Genomic DNA, 24,781 nt, shown 5'->3' on the forward strand with positions numbered 1-24,781 from the left:
AAAATTCACAACACTTTTTTAAACATTGTTTGAAGCTAAATGTGGCAAAATGTTGATGTTATTTTCAGCGTGAGCCACTTTACAAACGGCACCCCTTAATTCTAGACAAAAAGAATAAGAGATAGAAGTCTAGTTTAGTTGGACAGGAACAGAAGTAGAGCTTTGAAATCCCAGGAATATACCAACACTGTTGAGGTGGCTAGTAATCTTGCAGATGTCCCTTCGAAATCCTGGAAATTTGACATTGGCATTAGTATTTTTTGCTCTTCTAAAAGTTTGCATCTTTTGTGCACAAATTATTACAATTCTTATATCCTTTCTTTGTCCTCCACCACAGACAATGTGGAGGCAGAGTTGCTCCACACCTTCACCAAGGTGTATAAATTTGACACCATGTTGCTGCTGGTGCGTTTGGCTGTTCTCACTGCCGTCACCCTGACTGTCCCCATCGTCCTGTTCCCTGTGAGTACCTCATACACAAACACACAGTCTGCCCTTGTTGTCTCTAAAATGTTTATATGCCTCTGTGCCAGCAATAGCTGTGGGCAGTGGCATTATGTTTTCAGGTTGCCCATCTGTCCATCCCATTATTTTGAACACAGTATCATAAGAAGGCCCTGAGGGAATGTTTTTAAATTGGCACAAACATGTACTTTGAGTCAAGGACGAAGTGATATGACTTTGGTGGTCAATCGTCAAGGTCACTGCTGTGACCTTGCATCCCTCTCATTCTTGTGAGTGCAATATCTCAGGAACTTTAGAGGGTTTCTCCAACTTTGGCAGAAATGTCCACTTGTACTCAACAATGAACTGATAAAAATTTGGTGTCAAAGGTCAAGGTCACTGTGACCTTGCGTCTGTCCCATTCTCGTAAACACAATATCTTAAGAATGCCTTGAGGGAATTTCCTCAAATTTGGCACAAACGTCCACTTGGACTTAAGAATGAACTGATCAGAATTTGGTGGTCAAAGGTCAAGGTCACTCTAACCTCTCAAAACATGTTTTTTGGCCATAATTTAAAAATTCATATGCTAATAATGAGAACATTTTAAACAAATATCTTCATAAAATGAGATGATGAAGTGATGACATTTTATATCCAAAAGCTCAAAGGTCAGCTTCACTGTGACATCATAATGTTCTGCAAAAACATCTTTCTGGCCGTCACGTAATATCATAAGAAGGGGAGACATTTGGTTGGATACAGTGACACTTATCTTAAAACTGTGCTGATTGTATAGATCTTTTGTGCTGCCAAGGGGAAGGTTTGTGTGAAGCATACATGTTTTCACAGACGTGATTGTAAACTGTAACTGCAACTTGACTGGTTTGTGGCGGCACGCAACTGTGAGGCAGTAAATCTTGTTTTAGCCAGTCTTCTTTGAGGACAAGCAGGGTGCACATATAGCAGTAGTCGTAAAGTATCATGTTATGGGCTAATTTCTATGGCTTTTTCAGTGACGTTCATTACAGTAATACCGTCTCCTCCCCCCTCATAGTGTCATTAAGTGGAGTCTGTTTAGGTACTGATATAATTTGATTCACGTCAGCAAACACACTCAGCCCTTGTAATTTAAAATACATGACCACCGCCTTCCACCCGATGCCAGCCAGCTACTTGTAAATCTATTCATTCAGTAGAACATTGCTGCCACTTTGTGTCATTCTGCTTACAGAGTGTGTTTTGTGTTTGCTGCAGAGTCAGTCTTTTTTCTGTCATTTTCTGGATTCAGCTGTTTCTTTCCTGGCAGTTAGGCAAAAAAAGAAAGACAGAACACGCTGTTCGGTTTGGCAATCGACTTCTGTCGTCATCTCAAATCCCAGAGCACACAGGCTGAAGTCGTAAACGGCCACACCTCTTAATTGCACCAACACACAGGCACACATGCCTGCACACACACTTCTGGATCTTAACAGTAAAGCCTCTCTTACTTTTTGTGTCTGTTGCCCCATTTGCTCTTAAGCTGGGATCAAAAGGTTACCAGCTACCAAAACTTATTATCTCAGTCACATTCATTCACACATACGTAGACACTCTCCTCTTCCTTCCCGATCCATATATGTTCATGGGTTAATTTTAACTTGGCCCTTGTCTGACATGAGGGGAACAAAAACGACTGCTGGCCAGAGGAAGTTACTTGTCCCGTTTTAGCTTCCAGGCACACACACACACACACACACACACACGCACACACACACACACACACACATTTGGTTTAATGTAGACAAGCAACTGTTAATTTGTGAGTCATTTCTGAAGTGGCTGCAGGTACAGAGGGCAGCCACCAGGGGGCAGCAAGTTTGTTGATATTCAGTCAGTAAAGTGCTGACAAAATGATGCAGCAATGACTGCATATTATGGCTTGACACACACACAAGCACACGCTCGTTCATACATACTTAAAGTAAATAAACATACACACTTATCTACAATTATAAATACACCGCCTCGTATGTACACACACATTCAGGATACATCACATTTGGTCACATTTTGGCCTTTAATCTGGTACTTTCTCACACTGGGTGTTCCCATTCTCCCTCATATCCTTCTGACTAATACACGCACGCACGCGCGCACAGCAGACACTGCTGTTATTTCTGTGTATGGGAATGTGAGAGAGGATCCCCCTCTCTCTGCAGTGGAACTTTACAGGCTCAGACTGGACAGTGGAAAAACCCTCACCCTGACTGCTACCTTCAGGGAGATAAAGAGGCGGAGTCAGTGAGACAGGGGGGTGAACTGGCAGAGGAGGGAGACAGAAAGACAAACCACTGCCAGGGCCGCACAATCACACAATCCTCCAAATGAATTGTGTTAAAGATAGAATTGTTGGAAATCTGCGTCTGGATCTGCATCAAAGATAGTGAGGAACAATGTAGTGATTGTTTGATGGTGGTCATGGAAGAATACATGAATCCCATCTAATGCCATATAAGGAATATTCACAAGGATGAGTCGTGCCAAATGTGAAAGGGAGTCAGATAGCGCAGAGACGTGTCCCTTTGATTTTGCTTTAATGTTGCTGCAGTGCAGTCTAAGGAGAAATCTATCAGATTGTACAGGATTGCCCAGATTTCATTTGTCACTGTATGTAGACGGTTATAATTTCACAGTGTGCTCAAGAGATAGGACGGTTTATGTCTAATGGACCACACCTCTAAGAATTTCACAGCAATATGGTATGATTTCTTTAGAATTAATAACTCCTTTGGCTGTGCCGTGAACCAAATTTCAAATCAGAATACCAATGAAAGTTTTCTATTTTAAGATTATGAGTCTTAACCAGTCTGGTTAACCGCAAACATGCAATTACATGCATGTGTCTGGTTTCCTCATTCATTTCTGATTTGGCACAATCTGATTATTCACATGTGAGAACATGAAAGCTTTATATGCAACAGTGAAGCAGAGATAACTGCTTCTCAATCCTCTGACTTTGCTACTGTCAATGAATACATTTGAAATGTATTTGAAACGGAGAAGAGCAAAGGAGGTGGACTGGGATAACAGAGGAGATAAAAATTTGATAAGGACTGAGAAACACAAGACTGAAATGGGATGCCGCAAAGCAGCTGAGGTGAATTGTAGCTTAGTGAAAAGAGAAAGGCAGAAAGGCAGCCAGGGGTTAGGGGTTCAGATCTCACTGCAGCCAACAGAAAGCTATGAGCCAGTGGGCCTTGAATCAGCAATGAAGCTTGTAAAAAATGTCAAGTTAAAAACTGGTTTTTGGCTTGTGTTTACCTGCATGGATTTCCATCAAAGGGTGTGAGTCAAAGCATTAGTCAGGTTCAGTTTTGAACTCTAGTTTCTGATAGGTGGTTTATGAGACAGTCAGCCCCTGAGCATAGATAAACAAAAGGACCCACCACTTCTCATACACAGGAGCAAGACACACAGACGTCGTGATGACTTTCCCTTTTTTTGTTGGTGTTGTCGTTGATGTAGTTTTGCATCTCTTTGTAGTCGTTTTGCATCTGTTTGAGGTTTTGTGTCTTTTTGGGCTTTTCGTGTGTCTCTTTGTCATCATTTTGTGTTTATTTGCGGTTGTTTTGCCTATTTTGTAGTTTTAATATGTCCCTTTCCGGTTCCTTAGCATAACCATGTGATCTTTTTGTGTGTCTTTGTTGTTAGTTTGTTTACTTTTTTGGTTGGTTGGTTTTTTGGTCCCTTTATAGTCATTTTGAGTCTCTTTGTGGTTGTTAAGTCTATTTTCGGAAATATTTTGTGTCTCTTTGTTGGTCCGTTGTATAACCTTGTGGTCATTTTCCATCCCTTTGTGGCTGTTATGTTTCATTAATGGTCATTTTGTATCTATTTGTAGTATTTGCCTATTTGTGGATGGTTGGTCCATTTCTGAAATTATGTTTTGTCTCTTTGCGGTCATGGTCCTTTTGTGTCTCTTTCTTTCATTGTTTTATGTCTCTTTGTAGTCATTTTGTGTCTCGTTGTGTTTGTTTTGTTTCTTTTTCGGTCTTTTTGTGTTTCTTTGTAGTCATTTTGCGTCTCTTTGTGGTTGTTTTGCAAATTTTTGTAGTTATTTTGTGTCTCTTTGCAGGACCCTAGTATCATCTTAGGGTTTGTGTCTTTGTATGGTTATTTTGTCTCTTTTTTGGTCATTTTTTTGTCATTTGAAATGGCTGTTTGTGTGGGGGGAAAAGTTGATTTGTGCGTACATTTCTGATTAAAATTGTGTATCTGTGCAGAGTTGCGAATGTTTAATTAGCTAACCATCACTATTCTTGCAGTAAATTAAACGGTGTTGCTGTTACATGGTCAAAAGATTGATGAACTTGGATGCATGTAAGGCATCACATCAAAAGAACTACTCAGTTGCATGGTCACTCTGCCAAGTTTCCATCTGACATTTGAGAATCTCGCCTTGAATCCTCCTGACCTTCATTTTGTGGGGAAACGCTGCCTTCCTCCAGCTAGAGATTAACGTTAGCTTTGTCTGCCACTGTCCTTGGCTCCAGTCAGGAAGTTCTATATGAGAGGGGAGAGAACGTGTGTGTGGGAGTGTACGTTCAGACATGTGTCGAGGCATGAAAGTGTATGTGTGTGGGTGTGCAGTCATGTGAAGGATAGATGCTAACAGAGGCCAGATCACACAGGGCTTTGCCAGGATCTAGTCTATAATGAAAGGGCTTAATGTGCAGTCAAACATGCCCCAGTTCTCAGGCTCCAGTTGGAGACTGAAACCATTGGAGACGGCTGCAAACGGGCTGATTAAACAGCAACACTGTCACCTTTATGTGTTACCATAAAATTTCAGTCTTAATCTAGACCTTCCTATGTAGCGCTAGCTTGAGCACTTGTCTGTTAAGCCCCATATGTTAGCAGTTTGTTTCTCTACTTACAAAGGGGTTCATTTGTTTGTTAGCCTTGAAAATTTGCAGTATTAGCTTATCCTGCTAAACATGAAACAAAAAGTGGAGCTATCTTTGCTTTCCTTACACATAACATTAACGGCAAAACACTACAACAAAAGTTTAGTTTGTTAATTAGCTAATTAAAATTAGCTTGTGTGCTATCAACACACTATATTCTGTGTTTGTCCTATCTCTGCGTTAGCTTAAACGTCCATCGTTAGCTTAAATTTGTGACTTCATTTGGAATTCAAATGAAGTCATTAATGAAGGGTCTCCCATTTCTCACTCTGTAACAAGTTTTTATTATTTGGTCCACATGCTCTACAGCTCTGTTACATATGTACAAACAGCTTGGCTTGGTCCTCTGATTAATTAAAAAGCCTAAAAACAATAAAACATGTCATGCTGGAGGCAGATTATCACCATCCTGAGATATTTCACAACCTGAGAATCCAAAAGTTGTACAGTGCAGTAAAGTACAGTGTGAAGTTTCGTAGGTAAACTTTTGAAAAGGGGCACAGTCTGTGTGATTCATCCAGAAACAGTGTGGTTTTGTCTCATGAGTGTGGATGAAACGCTGCAGAGAGTCAGTGTCACCACTAGAGAGCTCATGTCTACATTCATGGCCTCAGTTTTAGGGTCCAACTTGTATGTGACTGTATCTCATATTTATTTCTGTTTTGTAGTAAAGTACAGTTTGTGAAACTTTGTTTTTGCAGAGTTTGGCTGCCTAGTTTAAAGTAATTATGCAGTGACGATTCAGTCAAAAACTTTGTGTCTTTCCTGTTGATGTTCTTTCTTGAAAAAGGGACTTTTCTCCTGCTGCATGTAGTTTCAGTTCACACTCAGCACCTGTTATTTTTAAAGCTAATGCCCCATGAAGGTAACACCCAGCTATATTAATCCATCACTATACAGAGAGAAAACAGACAGAAGGTATTTCTGTCCACATTATGTATATATATCGTCAGTTAGTTAGTTTATTTTATTGTATTTTTTTTAACTTAACCTGCAATTGTGTGTTTGTCTGTCAAAACAGACAACAGGAACACTTCAAGTCTAGTTGAAATTAGGTCAGAGAGACACTGGAGTATAAGGTAATGTTATGGAGTTATTGACATTTGTCATGCCATTAACCAAAGACAGTCAAGTTAAGTGAATCCTTTATTTCTTCACAACAGAAACTTGATTGATATGTGATCAAGTATATAATGTTACACTTTCCTTTTACTCTTCAGTACAGGGCTGCATCCCCATTTTTGTATTTATTTGATCTCTGTTTTTTCATTGCAGTGGCTTTATCTCTATTCTTGATGTAACTTCATTTGTTTTCTTTTATCTGCAAGTGGTAACAAGCATTGTAAAGGAATAGGAGGAGTAAGTTTTGCTTTCTGCAATAAAATGCTGGAAATAATAACATAGCTTTTTTTTTTCTTTTTATCCAAATTGAATAACTGAAGTAGTAATCAACTGTTTATTCAGTTATCGAAATAGCTGTTAGTTGCAGCCCTATATCTTAGTCGCTGGTTTGTTGCTAACTGGTTGAACCAAGATGTGGCTGGATTTATCCGGCTGCTCAAAACTAGTCAGTCCACATACTCTGAGTGTGTACATGTGTGTGCAGGCCTCTGACAGGTAAAGAGTAAGGAGCCCAAAGTGTGCAAATATCACAGGGAGAACTTTAAAGACTTTGCGCCAAGTAACAGTCAGGTGCAGAATAGTTTGGAGCCTTGGAGAGAAATACCACGTCCAGGCTCTAGTTTTCCTGGATTGCCTAATTATGCAACAGCTGGTGGGATGGGGGGCAGGGGAGGGGGCATGCAGTAGAATTTTAGGAGGGACGCGGTTTAATTGTTGTCGATATCTCCCACAAGAAGTAGAGACACTTTCTTGGCAATGGGCAGTGAAGCGCAGGCGCCGTCCGGGTGCCTTCAGACAGGCAGGATGGAGGTCACTTGGTTCAGTCTGACAGTGAAGAAAATCCATTTAATGTGTTTTTTCCCCCCACTGTACCATGCTTAGAGATATAAATCTTGTGCTTAAGTCAGACTTGAAAGGATTCAAAGAAGGCTTGTAGTGTTCTGCCAGCAGTGGCTCTTAAAAATGGAAAGGATTGCACATGCCTCGTCTCTTTCAGGTAAACAAAATCAAGAAGATACTCTGCCCTAAAACTCTGTTTGCTTCTCATAGTTCATTCTCCACATACAAATGTCTGCCACAGCTGTAATTAAATGTGTTGTCATGGCAACTGGTGGCTCTCATCTGCCTTAATGTGGGACTAGTAAGTAAAAGAGGAAGGAAGTTAGGCAGGCAGACAAAAAAAAGTCAACTGCAAGTGACAATAGTTGCTTCATGTAAAGACACACCCCCTGCAGGCGAGCCCGCCCTCATCTCACTCCTGGCTGATGCAATGCCATGCTTCCATTACGCTGTGGGAGATAATCCCCTGCCTTTTTGAATGGGTGCTGTAAGCACCGCCTCCTGTAACCTTTCCCTCTGGGGCCTGCGAGCTGATGGTGCTTCAGGTTTCACCTGATATCTACAACCTTTCACCCACTGGAGGCTTGAACAGGCTGCCTGTGGCTCAGCAGCACCAGGCGCCTTAGCTGGGATCTCCTGGTTTTCACTGTTTCCCTCACACACACACACACACACAGTCTCACAAGTACACACACTAGCCTCTTGTAGCACTTGACACACTTCGGTCAGTAGCCAAGTTTGGGAATCAGCCGCAGGCACAGGCCAGCAGACATACAGACTGTTGTTAATGATTTGTTTCGTTGTCAGAGACAGGGTGTAGAAGAATAACAGTGACATGTGTTTAGTTACACTCCAGTGAGGAGTACAGGGAATTTAGTGCTGAAGTTTAATTTTTATTCTAATACAACCCCGATTCCAAAAAGGATGCTGTGTAACACTTCAATAAAAACCAAATGCAATGAATTACAAATCTTCTTTAACCTAAAGTCAATTGAATACAATACAGAGACAAGGTATGTGATGTTTAAACTGATCAACTGTATTGGTATTGGTTTTTTTTGTTGGTTTGTTTTTATATAAAGTATACACTTATTCTGATACCTGCAACGTGTTCCAACAAAGTTGGGACAGGTGTGTGTTTATCACTTTGTCACATCATCTTTTCTTCCAACAACACTGAGTGAGTGTTTGGGAACTGAGGGCACTAACTGTTGAAATTTTGAAAGTGAAATCCTCTCACATTCTTGCATCATATACAACTTCAGTTGCTAAACATGACATAGTTTCGATGGAAGACAAGTGTGAACTGCAGGGAGCACAATCTAGTACCCACACTCTTTTACTCTGAGGCTACACTGTTGTAACACGTGCAGAATGTGTCTCATGTCTTACTGGAATAAGCAGCGAGTTTCCTGAGAAAGACACCCCACCCCCTCGTCCGCTAACAATATGGATGGTCCTTTTTCTCTTAAGCCAGAAGAACATGATGTACATGATTTCCATAAACAATTTGACATGTGCACACTCTTTCTCTTTAACTTTTACTTTGAGTCAGCCCATCTCAGATAACTCTTGTTTTGTCCTTCTACTGTATTCAATTAGATTTAGGTTAAAAAAACAGATAAGCAAATCATTTTATTCTGTTTTTATTTTGTTATACATAGCATCCTAACTTTTTTAAAGTTGGGGTAAACCAAACTGATACAGATAAAGTTAACAAAAAATGCTGTGTGATTCTTACACATTCCTCTGTCATCGCTCAGTTGATGGAGAACTTTAACAACAACTTTAATATTAATGAACAATAATCAAACCAAAGACTTAAATGTCAATACTTGGTGGGTTTTTTTTTGTCCAGATCCGCTCCTCCATCACCACGCTGCTGTTCAGCGGTCGAGAGTTCAGCTGGACTCGCCACATGCTGATTGCCGCCTCCATCTTGGCCTTCAACAACATGCTGGTCATCTTCGTCCCCACCATCAGGGACATCTTCGGCTTCATTGGTGAGTCCTGCCTCCCGACACACTGACGCACAGGAAAGCATCTGTGTAGCAGTTCTGCTTCCTCAAATGTTCTTGAGGAAGATTTGGTTTAAAGACAAAAACTTGGAACACAAAAAACCCACAACATGGACAAGTATGAGTTAATAAAACAGGGCGTCAGGCAGTCGAGGCCTGATTAGCACCTTCAGATCAGGGGTTGTTTTATTGAGTAAAGACGCTGGAAGAACAGAAGCTTAAGGTGTCGGGTCGAGTCAGCTGTGCAGTCGCGTGAGCTGTTTGTGACCTCCGGATCTAAACACTCACGTTCTTGCTGCCAACACACACAAACACTGAAAAGTACACAAGTCTCCCTGACATTAAGCTGCATTCTTTCAAATTATTAATTTAGAATTGGTGATGGCAGGGTTTTACATATATTTTTTGCTTGTACACATAAAATATACACATAAAAAAGTTGTATCTTATCTATAGCTAAAATATTGCAACTGTCTGAAAACTGCTGAATTAATCTTCCTGGTTTTTATCACAGGGTCCTCTGCGGCCACTATGCTCATCTTTATCCTACCTGCTGCCTTTTACCTCCGCTTGGTAAAATCTCTCCCATTCCGCTCCCCACAGAAGATCGGGGTAAGTGTGCAGAAACACACACACACACACACACACACACACACACACACACAGGCTCACTCTATTAACGTCTTTCTCACTGTATCATTTTTCTCACTCTATCCCCCAAGGAGCAGATAACATTTTCAAAACGTGACTTGTTAGAAATTCCAACAGACCCCCACTGTGCATCACCACACATTTAACTACATCTAATCCCTCCTCTGTGTTTCTTTACGTCTGTCTCTCTTCAGGCGTTCATCTTCCTAGTCGTGGGAATCATCTTCATGATTGGCAGCTTGTCACTCATCGTCCTCGACTGGGTCCACAACCCCCCGGGCTCCAGCAGTGGTCACTAAGCCCCTCTTCCATCCTCAGATTCACATTTACGAGTGCAGCGAACCACCTCTACAACCACCCCCCACCCCATCCCACCATGTCTCTTCTGGTTTGTCTCTGCTGGTCCAACATTTGGGAGCAGGGTTCATCTACGGTTCCCTTCCCTCAATGAAATCACAAATATCAATCAGATAACCTCAGCATACGGGCATAATGTGCTGCACCTGGTTCAGACATCTTCAGTTCCCCCCCCCCAGAGAATATCAATGGAGGGGATTTTTTTGTTTGATTTCTTTCTTTCTTTCTTTCTTTTTTTGCTCTGGATGTGACACAAGAGAATCAAAACTTGGAGAGGGGAAAACAGACTCTGGTTAAATGTGCCACCAAGACAGCCTGAAATCATCGTCATCTTCCTTATTATTTCCAGCTATGAAGAGACGGAACATACTGCGCAGCCCTCGCCTGCAGCAGATATGTGAACTGCGATTTGCAGGGCTGGAAAGACGATGCAAGTCCCTCAGTCCTCTGTGCACTTGAAGGAGACATTTGGAGGGGGAGTGTGTCGTCCTCTATGAAACAAGGAGCACTTCTAGCATTACTTTTGACTTTGTGTATAGAGCTAACACACACACACACATACACACATGTAGACATAGTAAAACACATCTACACCTGTATTTTCAAGCGACTATCCATGAAAAATTCCTGAAATTAACCAGGCAGTCGACTCGTCTCAAAACAGCGGTTCATCAAAAATTTATTTCAACCATGTAGAACTTTTATTCAGGAAAGATGCTGCTCAGCTACATGGTAACAATCAGAAGCCTCGCCAAAGTCTACATGCACATAAAGTTTTTAAGTCAATCAGGTTCATGCACACTCTTAAGGGTCTTCCTTGCCGGCTGTTTTTATCCTGGCTGTGTACACGAAGCAAGAAGGTGCTTTCAGTATTACTGTCACAGAGGGATCTGAACATGCAAGGTATCATTTTACATAACTAAGTGTGTCTACTGAAAAAAAAGAGTGTTGTACAAAATATCACACTTTGCTTCATACCATTTAGGTTGTATGAAGCTAAGTGATTATTTCCAACATGCAGTAGGCTACATACACCTGCTGGAGTAATTTATTAGGCTCTTTGAATAGCGACTGGACAGCTAGGTGTATTTAAAACCATTTGTTGTTATTTTTATAGATAATTGACAAAAATGTGTATGAAAAACAGTTTAAAATATGCAGTTGCAACTGCGCAAGGAAAAACAATTCAACCAAAAGAGCCAAACATGAAATAATCCATTTTAAAATGAGTTTAGAAATTTAAGATATTAAGGTTGTCATTAAATATTTTCAACTTGTGCCAAATTATTCTCACCAACACTGTTAGAAAACCCACATTTTCCTCAAAAGGTAATTTCGGAATGGCCTTAATTATATTTTTCAACTTGATTATTTGCTATTCAGCTTAAAAGAAGTTTGACATTTTGGAAAACGTTCTTATTCACTTCCTTGCCATCTTAATGCTAAATATGAAGCTAACGTAACAGCCAGCAGGCTATTAGCCTGGCATAAAGACTAAAGATAAAGGAAAACTGCCAGCTAAATCCTCATAGAACCACAACTTGACGTTTTTACATTTTGGTTTTCATACAAAGTCAACTTAAGAGATATAATGTTTCAACTGAAAAGATTTATAGTTGCTAGTTAGTGGATTTTAACTTTGAACTGAGCAAGGCTAGCTGCTTCTCTGTGCTAAGTTTAGCTAACAGTCTCCTGATGCTAGCTTCATCTTTAGCATACAGACATGAAAGTGGTCTCGCCAGCAGCAAATAGGTTTTATTTTTTTTTAAAAATTCAAAGTTTTCCTTTTAAGAGTAGAGATTTGGGAGAAGCTGGATGATAAACAGTATCACACACATCATGACACTTGCTGTAACGTAGGAGCTAGCGTAAATATTGATACATTAACTTGCAGAGAATGTGACCCATTTAAAAAGTCTAAGACTGTTAACCAAGCTCAATCATGTATTTAACTAAAATCCTAAAAATTCTGCCTATAAACGGTCAAAGTTCACCAAAAAATATGTTTAGTTTTACTGTACTAGTGTGTTTGGGTCACTTCATCTGCTTGATTGACAAGATAGTTCATTTATTAATCTCAGTGGATTGATTATCAGGTAGTAACATAGTTTCGCTCTGTAGTTACACACTCAGTCAATAATCCGATTAAACTCCTGACAGGAATATTCTTTGAAATGGTGCCTTTGGATTGTACATGTTATAATTGGCTTATACCGGTGCCTTTGGTAGAATCATTGACAACAACACCCAAACCTCATTTCACCTCTTCTCCGAAGCTGTTACGTGTCACGAACACATCCAGCCAAAGTGGACAACATTTATAGATCCTTTGCGGATCTATGTACATGAAACAAATTGATATTTCAAATGAAATAGTGTATTATGTGCATGTTTTTGGATTACAACATGGTCTTTTTGGACAATTGTATATGCTCTGTAAATAATCTTTATTTTATGGTACACTGACACACATTGTCTGTGACTGGGTTGTTGGGGGATTCTGCCTTACAAGACTTCTGCAATTCAGTGTTTGTTTTAGTATATATATATATAAATATTATATCGTGTATTAGATCTTTTTTTTTTTCTCTTGCTGTATGACAGTAGGTTTTTTTTCCTTTATTTCAAGCTTGTATATTTGTAGAAAATTTGCTCTCTATATATCCATTTTCATGTTTTAATGTTAACTCATCATATCAGGATGAATTAATCAATGGCCTACTTTATAACACGGTTTTCCCAGAAGTCTCAGAAACGAGGCAACAAGTTTCTAGCTAATTGGCTTCTGCTGACCAACACTGGGTTGAAATTAAAGCCAGAAGTAAGCAGTATTGATGTTGAATGTGCTTTTCAGAAAACAGTGCTGTAACACTTAACAGAAGCAAGAAAAGATCATCCGAAGTATTTCGTGACCACACTACAGGAAGGTTCTTACAGGACAGAACATCTTAATAATTTGTAAGAAGAGCTCAAGGCTCTTCTGCCATTTATCACATGGCATAGCACATATGCTAACGTGTAGCGATATACCTAAGCTAACATGTAGCTGTACACCTCTACCACAGGATAACAAAACGCACAAGAACCTTCCATGTTTGCCAGTTCTTGAACCTCTACCAGGACAATCGTACACAGTTGTAGTTTATACCTTACTGTGGCTTATAATGTAGATCCCTGCTGTCATAAAGAAAACCTTTTCATACCCACCTCTGGTGAGGTTTTATTTCCATGACATTACTTGAACTGAAGCTTTCCATGGCCTGATAAAGTCAGCTAGCTTCATGACTGTAGGGTCTATGCAGCCCCTTCAGTACCCGCTATGAATGTTCAATAATGGATTGTTCTCTGTTGAAAATCTGGCTCACCCGCTCTTAATTTCTTCACGAATGTTTGGTTGTAACTTCATTAGCCTCCTGCCGTCAGTGGCTACTCTGCCAGTCTACAGCTTCGTCTCTTCCTCAGGTTGGCTTTCGTCTTTTTGAATGGCAAATTTCACAAAGGGCGAAAGGCGGCAGGTTTTTAATAGAATGCTCCCAACACCACACCTCTACCCCCTTTAGTATCTCAGGTATTTGGGCTGGATTAATATTTCTTCTCACTTTTTGGACAACTTCATATCTCTTCACTTCTTTTGCATGATTGAGCCAAGTTGTACAATGCTGTTGTATATTGTGCAGGCCTAGATGAGAAGTCGTCTCGTGGATATGTAAAAGCAGACAAGTCCCCAGCTAATTTTGACAGTGTTTAGAAAGGAGTTGTACAGAACCTGCCTTATTTTTCTATGGACCTCTAGCCGCGGAGAAGCACTGGCTCAATGTTTCTGCTGTTCACAGTGTCTCTGCTTCCTGTGGATCAGGCCGAACATTCAGATTTGTAATTTTACCCAAACAAAGGGGATGTTTTTTTTGTATCAGTGATGCTGTTTCATTATGATGAACAATAAAAATGTGAAACAAAGAATTTTCTCCATCTGCCTTTATTTTGAAAAGGTTGCACTTTAAAAGAAACTTAGATAACCAATAGAAATGCACCAATGACATTGCTGCACTATTACCTAAGTCCCATTTTAAATGTGTGTATGACTTTCTATATACACACACTGGGCTTACATAACATCTCTGTCCAGACTGGCGTCTCAGGATGTAACAGCCAAAGTCATATTTCTGGCATAATGATCAGATGAAATGAGGCCTCTAGAAATAAAACAGATTCTCCTGTTCCTGTCTAGGTAGCATCTACTGCTGACATGTAACACCAGGTTGTAATGTTCCCAGACGGTCAAATCAAGAGGTTAGGTAACCTCTTTCTTTCCAGATTCATCATCTGGGCTCCAAGACAAACCAGGACAATATATAAGGAGGATGCAGAAAGCCTTGAAAATGTTTTAAAGCAATTTAATTTTTTAGAATAAAGTTGATAAATGAAGAGTATGAACAAAGAACAAATGCATCAAATATAAATAAATCAGTATTCCAAAAGAAATCAGAAGAGAAAATTTTATTTTGCCAAATTTCTGATTTCAGGTTTTCCTAATGTTCAGGTTTTTTTTTTTTTAAACAAAATAAATTTAAAGTCTTAAGTATGGAGACATTTCAAGTCCTCCAATTTAAATGATGAAATGGTTTGATTTGCCGCTGCTATGGTTAAGGTTTGATTAGGTTTCGGCAATGAAAGTACTTGGTTAAGGTGATCGAAAATAGTCATGGTTAAAAGAAACCACTAATGACTGTTGGTAGAGGACAAGAACAAAAGTCTGCAGTGCAGCAAAGGTGTGTTGATATCCTGCTGTTTTTGTAAAGATTTCAAGCAATAATATTTGCAAAAATATTATAAAAAATATTTTTTTTACTGTTAAGCAACCAAAATGTGGTTACAGGATCTTTTTAGTCTACATCACTTCTATCGAGGGATTAGTTTGTATTAGTTCCAGTGCTGTATTTAAGAAGAATTTTAGTTTTAGTACTTTCCCTGAGTAATTGTTTATGTAGACTTTCTATTTTTTCAGAGGCAAATTCATCATTTACTACATTTAGAAACAGTGACTACATGACTAAGGGGCTTTAGTTACTTGTTTTGTTTGGGTGAATTTGATTTTTTCTTTTTATATTTCAAACAGGTAAAAAAAAAAAAAACATAAACAAAATATGTACATGTCCGATTGTAAAATGTAATATGTGGTTGAGCACCTTTTTATTTCTGTTCATAAATAAAAGACATGTGGCGTGCAGACTGCCAAGGTCATTGTCATCGAGGTCATTGACCTTTAAAGATTTTTTGCGGACACACTGACATGCTGCTCGTCAGGGTCTCATGTTCTGGACGGACTGAACTTGAGCTTTCATTTAGATATATGAGAAAGCATGTTGGATAACAAAGGTTACAGAGACATGTTTGTATGGCTGAGGCTGCGGGTGTGAGCGTTATAATAATGTATGTGTTTGCAAGGCAGAAAGACGCAGTGAGAGATTTGGCAGCATCACCATATCAGGATGCAGGTCACATTCCAGCAAACGGTTTTGTTGTAAATCTAGTTACACAACACCCGTGGGCTTTGACCTCTGGGTGATAACCTTCTGTATCCTCCGTTCACCTCTCTGTGCTGTCAGCACTCCCCTCCGTGCTCAGGACATCTTTAACACCTTTATATTCCACCCTCACTCTATCCTCTCACAGAATCATACAGATAGTATATGATCCATCAGAGCTCCAGTATGCATGGCTGTATTTAATATCATGTTCACTGAAATACGTTCACTTCCCAAGAGCCCATTGTGTTGTTAGTATTTGAGTTATTGTGTTTGCAGTAGCAGATGGGAGGGTTTTGGATGCGTGACTGTTTGAGTTCAAAAGTACATTCATCTGCCACATAGACATACTAAAGAAAACCATAACAGAGGAAGTGTTCAACCCAAGTGTGACTCATTGTACACAAACCACACATGGCATTTCAGGCGTTGTGACTGCAGCAATTCAGTGTTAAGTAGTTTCAGTGCAGCTACAAAGATGAAAAAAAAAATAGTTTCATAATTTAATAAATGAAGAAATTTACAATACACTGCATCGTGTCTCATCACTGTTAAAGAAAATGATAGAAACCAACCTGCTTGATAAATGAAGCCACTTCACAACCCACCTTTACTCCTGTACCTCTTTCTGTCTTTAAATTTTTAATGATTCCCTGTGTCTCCTGCTATTTCCTTCCTGGCTCTTCCTGGCTCTCATTCCCTTCACTAAGTTCCCTCCTTTCTCCCTCCTATTCCCCCTTTACCTCTGAATCCCCCCCCTTCCCTAACCCCCCTTGTCTCCCTGCATTTCCCCCCCTCTATCTTCCTTTTATGAGGATTAGCTGTACTGTTCTGTACAGTGGGGTAAATTCCAGGAATACGGCCACCGTTAATAACCTACTATCTGTGTGGGAAAAAGCCACAGCAGCGGCAGCAGCAATCTGCAGAGATTTTCAGTCCAACCAGCCAGCCAGCCGCGGGTCACATTGTATTCTCCGAAAAACTCCTCAAGTGAACTTGGATGAGCCTGATTTGCCGTAACAAGTGGGCAAGAGAAATGAGCAGTAAAGCGCAGACTAGTTTGCAATTACAGGAAAAACAAAACAAAACATGAAAGTCAATGCTAAAAAGTTCTCAGTACACCCGACCAAAAAATTGTAACCACAGTATGACCTCTTTACACTTTTTTTTTTTTTTTTTTTTTTTTTTGCACAGATTACAAAATGAGATATATCATACCAAATAGTGAGCTTTAAATGTGCAGGTAGTGGGATTTTGTTACATTCACACAGAGCCAGGTTTCCCCTTATTTCTTGTCCTTATGCTAAGCTAACCAGCTGGCTGTAGCTTCATATTCATCTTTCTCAAAATGTTAAACTACTCCTTTGAAAAGGCATAATATTTAACATTTCCACATCAAATTTCTAAAAACAACTACACTTACGTATCACAACTGGTAAATGGACTGCGTTTATATAGTGCATTTCTCGTCTTGGCAACCACTCCAAGCATTTTACAAAACAAAAACCATTCAGACAGACATTCATAAGAGTTGGATCAATTTCTGGTTTTGCCAGTGCAGTCCGGTGTACAAGCTTAAACCGGTAGTAGTAGTAGTCTATCAGCAACCTGTGCCAGTGACATAATGGAGCTGAATTCAACTTGTAATGCATTAGTAATACAAATGATAAACATATTATTATGTTTGCTTATGAAGGGACGAATGAGCCATATGCAATCTACTGTCAAGCCGACACCAGTGTTGGCAACGTGGAGGAGATCAAATTTCAGTAGAGGTGGAAGGGGGGACGCGCGGCGCACGTTGTGTTCGTTTACTAGAAAGTTCAAGTGTTTTTGGGGTGACTAGAGGAGACATGGCAGATTTAGTCTCTCAAGACAACTAAAACTGCACCAATATGGTGACATTTTAGATTTGGTGTCCTAAGTGGCTCCAAGCGACACGGTATGCCATTTTGAGCTGGACTTTTGTAAGACGCCCTCTTTATAAGTGCTGCAATGGACAAGGAATGTCTGATTCGTGAAGTTGAAATGAGGAATTTTCTAGGATATCTCCTTATTTCCCTACAAAAACGGAAATAAGGCAGTAGCTGGCTGGAGGGAGTTCGCCACTGAAAGTTTCTGGTAAATGACCATCGTTAATAACAAGCTAGGCTACTTGCTGGCAATATTGTATGTCATCTCCTGTAAATATCACAATATAAAACATGCATTTTCTGTTTTAAAAAGGAATGTAACAAATGTAGGAAGATAACAAGTAGGCTAGTCACCTATCTTGTCAGTGGTTATGTCTTCAGTCTGATCTCAAGCACACAACTGATAGCTATGTGGTTTGTTTACATGACATTATAGAAGCACATATTTAGTCAATTGTGACACCTGGTAAGATACAGAATACCAGTCCAGTCCAGAGTTTGGCTTGAAATCAAAAATTGAAGATGTTTACACCAGGCCAACCCTTAAACCCAAACACTGGTGTCTGAGGCTAACATAGAAGGGGCCGCCTGCACATAAACATTCTCTCACACTCACAAGCAATTTAGGGTTCAGTATCTTCTCTAAGGGCAATTCAACACGTAGGGATCAAACCATCAACCCTCTGATTCATAGAGGACCACTCTATCCCCTGAGCCACGTGTTCCAACAATGTTTACATCCAGAGAAAAGTTAACTAACATTACTTGCAGCAATTTCATTAAAATTTGATGTCATAACCTGAATAAAACTGTAACACATGACCTCATCCATGAACATGATTCCTGCCTAAGTAACGTCAGATAGACTTTCATCTGCAATGGTGGATGTTTAACAATGAAGACAACAACTCCCATGATCCCACACTACTTCACGACATCATCACGTCTGCTTCAGAATGTTCAGCCTCTCCAAGCTTTTACATCCTTCAAAAAACAAACAAATTTGGGTCAGACCGATGCATCGTTTGCCAATTTTATTTTATTTCATTTGTTTGATAGACGACCAGAAACTATGGATTAAATCATTGCACCTAAAATAATGATAAAAGCAAATATGTCATTTCCAATATGAATACTGATAATAAAATCCATGAAAATCATGACAGTGTAGGTGATAAAGGACATCCTATGTGAATGTGGTGAATAACCAAAGGTGAAGGACTCAGCTTAATGTCCTGTTATGTAACACAGATTCAATTTCCATAACAGCTGAGTGGAGTCAAACAGAGCCCTGCTCTCTCTGAATGAAAGCATCGGCCAAATGTCACCACAGCTCAGCGACTTTGCTAAATAATATGGAATGAATTAGATTTACCCTGTCGAGGAAATTATTTTGACTGTGTGTGTGAGTGTGTGTATGTGTGTTGTTGGACTGGTGTTGTGTCTTTGAGTTGCGTCTGGTTCAACATATGCTGCATCAGGCTACTGGTAGGAGCTGATGGCTGCTCTGAGTGCAGCATCCTGCATCCGTCAATACAGTAAAAAGGTCACGTGGCAGACATTACGCACAGTCATACACACGCTGAGGCACACCCAAACACAACCATACATGCATTCAGTGAACACAGACACATAAAACACACCCTGTTGTTACACTAAACACAGGCTTCAATATGCCAATAAGCACAGGGTGTGTGTGATGTTCTGGTCATGTGACCTCCAGGATCCTATCAGCCTTCAGTACACACACACAGCACAGTCCCACATACACAAAAAGAGGCTGAACGTCACACAGCAGTCATCATCAGGTTCAGAGGACGAATATCAACAATGGAGAAAATAACAAAACAAAGCCATTTAGGTGACAGTGTGAATCAGTCACTGACAATAAAGAATAATTATTCTAAAACAGATAAATAACTTATTAACTAGAAAAAACACCCTGCAGTTGTATGCCTCTGCCAACTAATGAGGATGCAGTTTACGTCAGACTCATAATATATGTAGTTAAGACTTGAAGGAATTTAATAAAAGGGTATTAAGTGTATTTTTTGGTGAAACAACCCGGCAGCACAGAAGATCTATACAATCACCACAGCTTTAATGTGGGTACACCAAGATGAGGTCAACAGGTCAATATTTATCAAATGTCTCCCCTTCTGTTTCTGAGGTATGATGCTGAATAATGGCCAGAAAACATTATGATGTCACACTGAAATTGACCTAAGGTGTCATTACGTCCTAATTTTATCTATTTAGACATTTGTGTGAAATGTTGTCATAATTAGCTTATGAATTCTTTAGTTATGGCCAAGGTCAGAGTGACCTTGACCTTTGACCATCAAACTCTAATTTACTCCTTCTTGAGTCCTGGATGTTTCTACCAAATTTGAAGAAATTCCCCCAAGGCCTTTTTGAGAAGTCTCATTCACCACAATGGGACGGACATGAGGTCACAGTGACCTTGACCTTTCAACGCCACAATCGGATCACTTCATCATTGAGTCCAACTGGGCGTTTGTGCCAAATTAAAGAAATTCCTCCAATGCTTTCTTGACATATCGCATTCACAAGACTGGGACGGACTGATGGAGGGATAGATGTAGAGACAAGATAATGCTTCTGAAGATAAATTTCCATTGTTTTGGCCTTTTAGACAAGTTTCTTTTTTATAGCAGACTTTGTTTCCAAGTATTTTATTTTTCATTTCTTTATGTTACTTCCAGTTGTTTGTTGACAGTAAATGATGCCGGAAGATTTGAAATATGTTTGTTTATGCTTGTTGGTACAGAGAGTATATATATTATGTATAAGTATATATTTTTACTGTTTAAAAAAGTCTATTTTGTTGTCTATCACAGTGTACACAATCAGTTTTTCCACAGTCTGTACACTTCAACAGAAATTTCTGCATAGACTATTTTTACCCACTTGAATGTCATTTCTGCTTTGTTACGCAATACATTCAGTATGAGGTGGGATTCAGGTCACCTTCTCGCTGTTTGATTTGGTGTGTCTCACTGGAAGGTGCTGTGTGACACACCCGCAGTGGCAAAGATGGCGACATAGTGAGAGAAACCACATTCTGGTGCGAGAGGGCAGCTGTGCCAGCCGAGGACACACACACACACCCCGACACACACACAAAGACGCTGCTCTTGAATCTGACCTCTCAGGACTGTTTGTGATCTCAGTACATGATACGGAGAGTGTTGGCAGTGCAGCAGGTCATGGGTGTGTCAAAACAGCAAAAACAGAAATCTCCAACCTCCATCCTCAAAGATAAAACATCTATCTCAGTGAAAGCTCTGACCAGATAGAGAAATCCTTTAATGCTGACCAGAGAAGAAAAAAGCAGAGGGCAATAAAGGTGGAGGAGGAGATAAACAAAAAGAAGGAGACAAGAAGAGGATAGGAGAAGGGGTCAAAATGTTATCATTGTTTACCTATTTTAAAGAAAACTTTGTGAAAAACATGTTTTATTATTCTTATCGTGCAAGGATGATGTTGCATTAAAGTCACCCAGTCTGTAGAAATACTGCTGCAGACAAGCTGGCCTTGGATCAAATCCAGCTCTGAACCTTCCCTGCTTTCATCAGCTCTGTGATCTTCCCCCACTGTGTTGGAAAATAAATCTAGTTTATTAGCACAGAGGGGAAAAGACGGAGAGTAATACCTGAGACGAAGCTTTTGTGAACGTCATGTACTTTTGGAGTGGGGTATTGTAGTGTGTAAGTATCACACTGAATGGTCAAAGACTTATCCATTTATTTCTCACCAGCGGGCAAAGTTGTGACACTGTACTTTTTAAACCCTGGCCTCTCACCTCACTGCCCCAGTTGTTTTGTTTCACCCTCTGAGCACATCACACCCTTTCCAGGAAAAAGCACAATGTTTGCTATGTTTGCAAACACTGAGCCCCAACCCTGTAGTTTCATATGTCCATGTGAAACATACTGAACTTATATGGGCTTGAATACATCCTGTTCCTCTGTGTGTTCACATAAGCGAGTAGCATCCACGTCAGCATTCACTCTTAACTGCCTTAAAGATAAAAAAAAAATATGATATTGAAAAACTCTCACCTTTAATAAAAGCATTTAGGTTCTTGAGTGGTGGACCCTAGGCCTTTTTGGGGTATTTTTACTGTCTTTACTTTTAAGCTCATATCACAGTCATTATAAAGGCTACATACACATGCTATAGCTTGTTTTTTTTTTCAGGACAATCTGGGCTAACCAGATTTGCCATCATTCCATGTCCTTCTATTTGCCTGTATTTTATATTAATTTTTATATCAATGAAAAAAACGAATCCGTGTTACTAAATTCTTACATTTTTACATGTATCTCAGCATAGCAAGTTGGAAGTTGACATATTCTGCCATATATGAAGAGGGGAGACTCTCTGGAATATGGCAATATAAGAACCATGATGCCAGGACATTCTGTCTCTTCACAGTTGTCCAGAACATGTGGTTTGTACCAGGCGGACATGTTTGCCAGTATTTTTTCATTATTGCAAGAAATTCCATTGACTCATTCACAAGTCAAAAATGTGTTTTATCTGAAAGAAACATGCAATATTTACATCTAAGATGACAGAAAAATAGTCAACCAAGTGCAATGATGTCCTCCAAGATAATATTTGTTTTTCAGGTTCAGTTATATATTGGGGGGACATTTTGGGCATTGATGGGGGCGCATGTGTCCCCCTCAATGTATATGGTGACTACAAAGTTTGATGGAGTGTCAACTGGACAATATGGAGATATTTGCATCTTGAAAGCCGGACTACAAATGTGGATAGACAGGGAGAAACACACGCAAGCCTAAGACGTGGTAAGATACGATATTCCTCACTATATGAAGTGACTGATAACAAGATCTGTATAATGGATTGTAAAGAAATTCGTCAGGTTTTTATTTTGTAGACAATTAATCTGGATTTATAGCATGATGGGATGACAGCACAATGATATGTGTGGTATCATTGGAAAGCTCTGGTCCTGCACTTTCATGTGATATGTGTGGCATGTCTGTGTGAGCCTGCGTTCACGAGTAATCCATCCAAGAGTAATGTGTGTGCAAAGCTGTATGAAAGCTCTGTTATATATCATTTTATTGTAACATTATCTTTTTTTTTTCCGCTGTGAAAACATTGGATTACCGACAAGTGCTTGGCCTTGTTGGAAAGCTACAGATCCGCTGTTTCACGTGATATGCGTGGCTTCTCGCTATGACGCATGGTCGTGGAGAAAATCCACAGAGAAGAACGGGTGTGAATTTGGACGCACTATGCGTCGTTCGGGCCCATAGGGTTAAAACCTTTCTCTGACAGGCAGTTCTCTGTGACACTTGCTGGCTTAAATTTTTCATTAACAAAACTTACTTGAAGTGTACCTCAAAGGTCAATTCTGGGCCCTCTTCTTTTCTCTTTTTGTTGTGTCACATAATTAGAAAACATAGTATATATTTTCCTGTCTAAATAGATGATACACAGTTATTACTGCTAGTAATTTTGGTTACCCAAAAACATTAAAAGCTTGCTTTGAGGATATGAAATGTCGGATGTCTTGTGATGCTCTAGTTTAATAAGAACAAGACTAACACCCAGTCAGTCTGTCAGTCCATCATTTTGGTCTAGACTAAAATATCTCCACAACAGATGGTTGTGAATTGTACGGAAATCATGGTTCCCAGACATTCATGAATCCTAATGATTTTGCTGATCGTCTGATTTTTGCTATAGCAGCACTATGAGGTTCACATTTTCTTTTTATTTAAATGTCTCAACAACTATTGGATGAATTGCCATGACATTTGGTAGAGACAATGATGATTTGGTAGAGACAATGACGCCAATTAGCGTGCAAACATGCTAAACCAAGATGATGAACTTGGTAAAACAGTGTACCTGCTAAATAGTAGCATGTTGCCATTCAACCCATTCTCATTCCCAAGTCATCAAATACTGATGCTTTGTCATGCCCTCAGCGTCTTACAGTGATGCAAAGGGAAACTATTAGCATAGATATGGACACACAGCTGAAACACATTGTAACACGTGGCTGATGTTGTGAAATGGTCACAGTTAGATTTAGGTAACAGAACAATTTAGTTAGGTTTGAAGAAAGATTATGTTTTGAGTTAAAATAAGTATGTCTGTTATGTAAGTGACATTGGTTCGTGACGTTATGGTAAAACAACATTGACTTTTGGTTTCATATGGGATATAGGTAGGTAAGTGACATAATGATACTTTAAAACACAAGGTAGGGGGTTTGAACCCCGAGTTAGGGGAGCCCTACGGTGCAGAGTTTGCATGTTCTCCCTGTGTCACCGTGGGTTTTCTCTGGGTACTCGGGCTTCCTCCCACAGTCCAAAGACATGCAGGTTAATTGGTTACTCTAAATTGGTCGTAGGTGTGAATGTGAGTGTGAATGGTTGTCTGTCTCTATGTGTCAGCTCTGTGATAGTCTGGTGACCTGTCCAGGGTGTACCCTGCCTCTCACCCAATGACAGCTGGGATAGGCTCCAGCCCCCCTGCGACCCCAAACAGGATAAGTGGTTGCAGAAAATAAATGAATGGTTTCACATTTGGTTTCACACAGGACATGAACTTAGATCTAAGTCAAAGTGTGGTTTTGTCTGACCCATCCACTTCCCCTCCTTCCTCTTTGCAGTACGTGAGTTGGTCTCAGTGTCAAGTGACCTACTGCAGCAGACCGATTTACATTGGAGTTAGTTGAAAGCCTGTTGTGTCTCATAAAAATGCTAAAGGGTGCCTTGGCCATCGATATCACATGTCTATGGGCGTGACAAAGCACTGGTATTTGTTGACTTGGGAATGAAAATGGACCGTAACATTGTAATTGTGCGCATGTCATTATACTGACATCAGCAGTTAGTTCAAAGCCCTGCTGAGTACAGCTACACAGAGCTGTTGGCATAGATGCAGAC

At 39.9% G+C, this 24,781-nt stretch overlaps 1 protein-coding gene across 1 annotated transcript in view; it reads left to right on the forward strand.

Annotated features, from left to right (window-relative positions):
* Positions 1 to 14,341, forward strand: part of slc38a4 (solute carrier family 38 member 4) — a 30,505-nt gene extending 16,164 nt beyond the window's left edge. The window contains exons 13-16 of the mRNA XM_050036816.1: positions 338 to 462; positions 9,214 to 9,358; positions 9,888 to 9,985; positions 10,219 to 14,341. Coding sequence (XP_049892773.1) covers positions 338 to 462; positions 9,214 to 9,358; positions 9,888 to 9,985; positions 10,219 to 10,323 — 473 coding nt within the window. The 3' untranslated portion in view covers positions 10,324 to 14,341. The remainder of the gene's footprint in view (positions 1 to 337; positions 463 to 9,213; positions 9,359 to 9,887; positions 9,986 to 10,218) is intronic.
* The last annotated feature ends 10,440 nt before the right edge of the window (positions 14,342 to 24,781 follow it).

This window comes from Epinephelus moara, chromosome 23, assembly GCF_006386435.1.
Source record: "Epinephelus moara isolate mb chromosome 23, YSFRI_EMoa_1.0, whole genome shotgun sequence".
Classification (NCBI taxonomy): Eukaryota; Metazoa; Chordata; class Actinopteri; order Perciformes; family Serranidae; genus Epinephelus; species Epinephelus moara.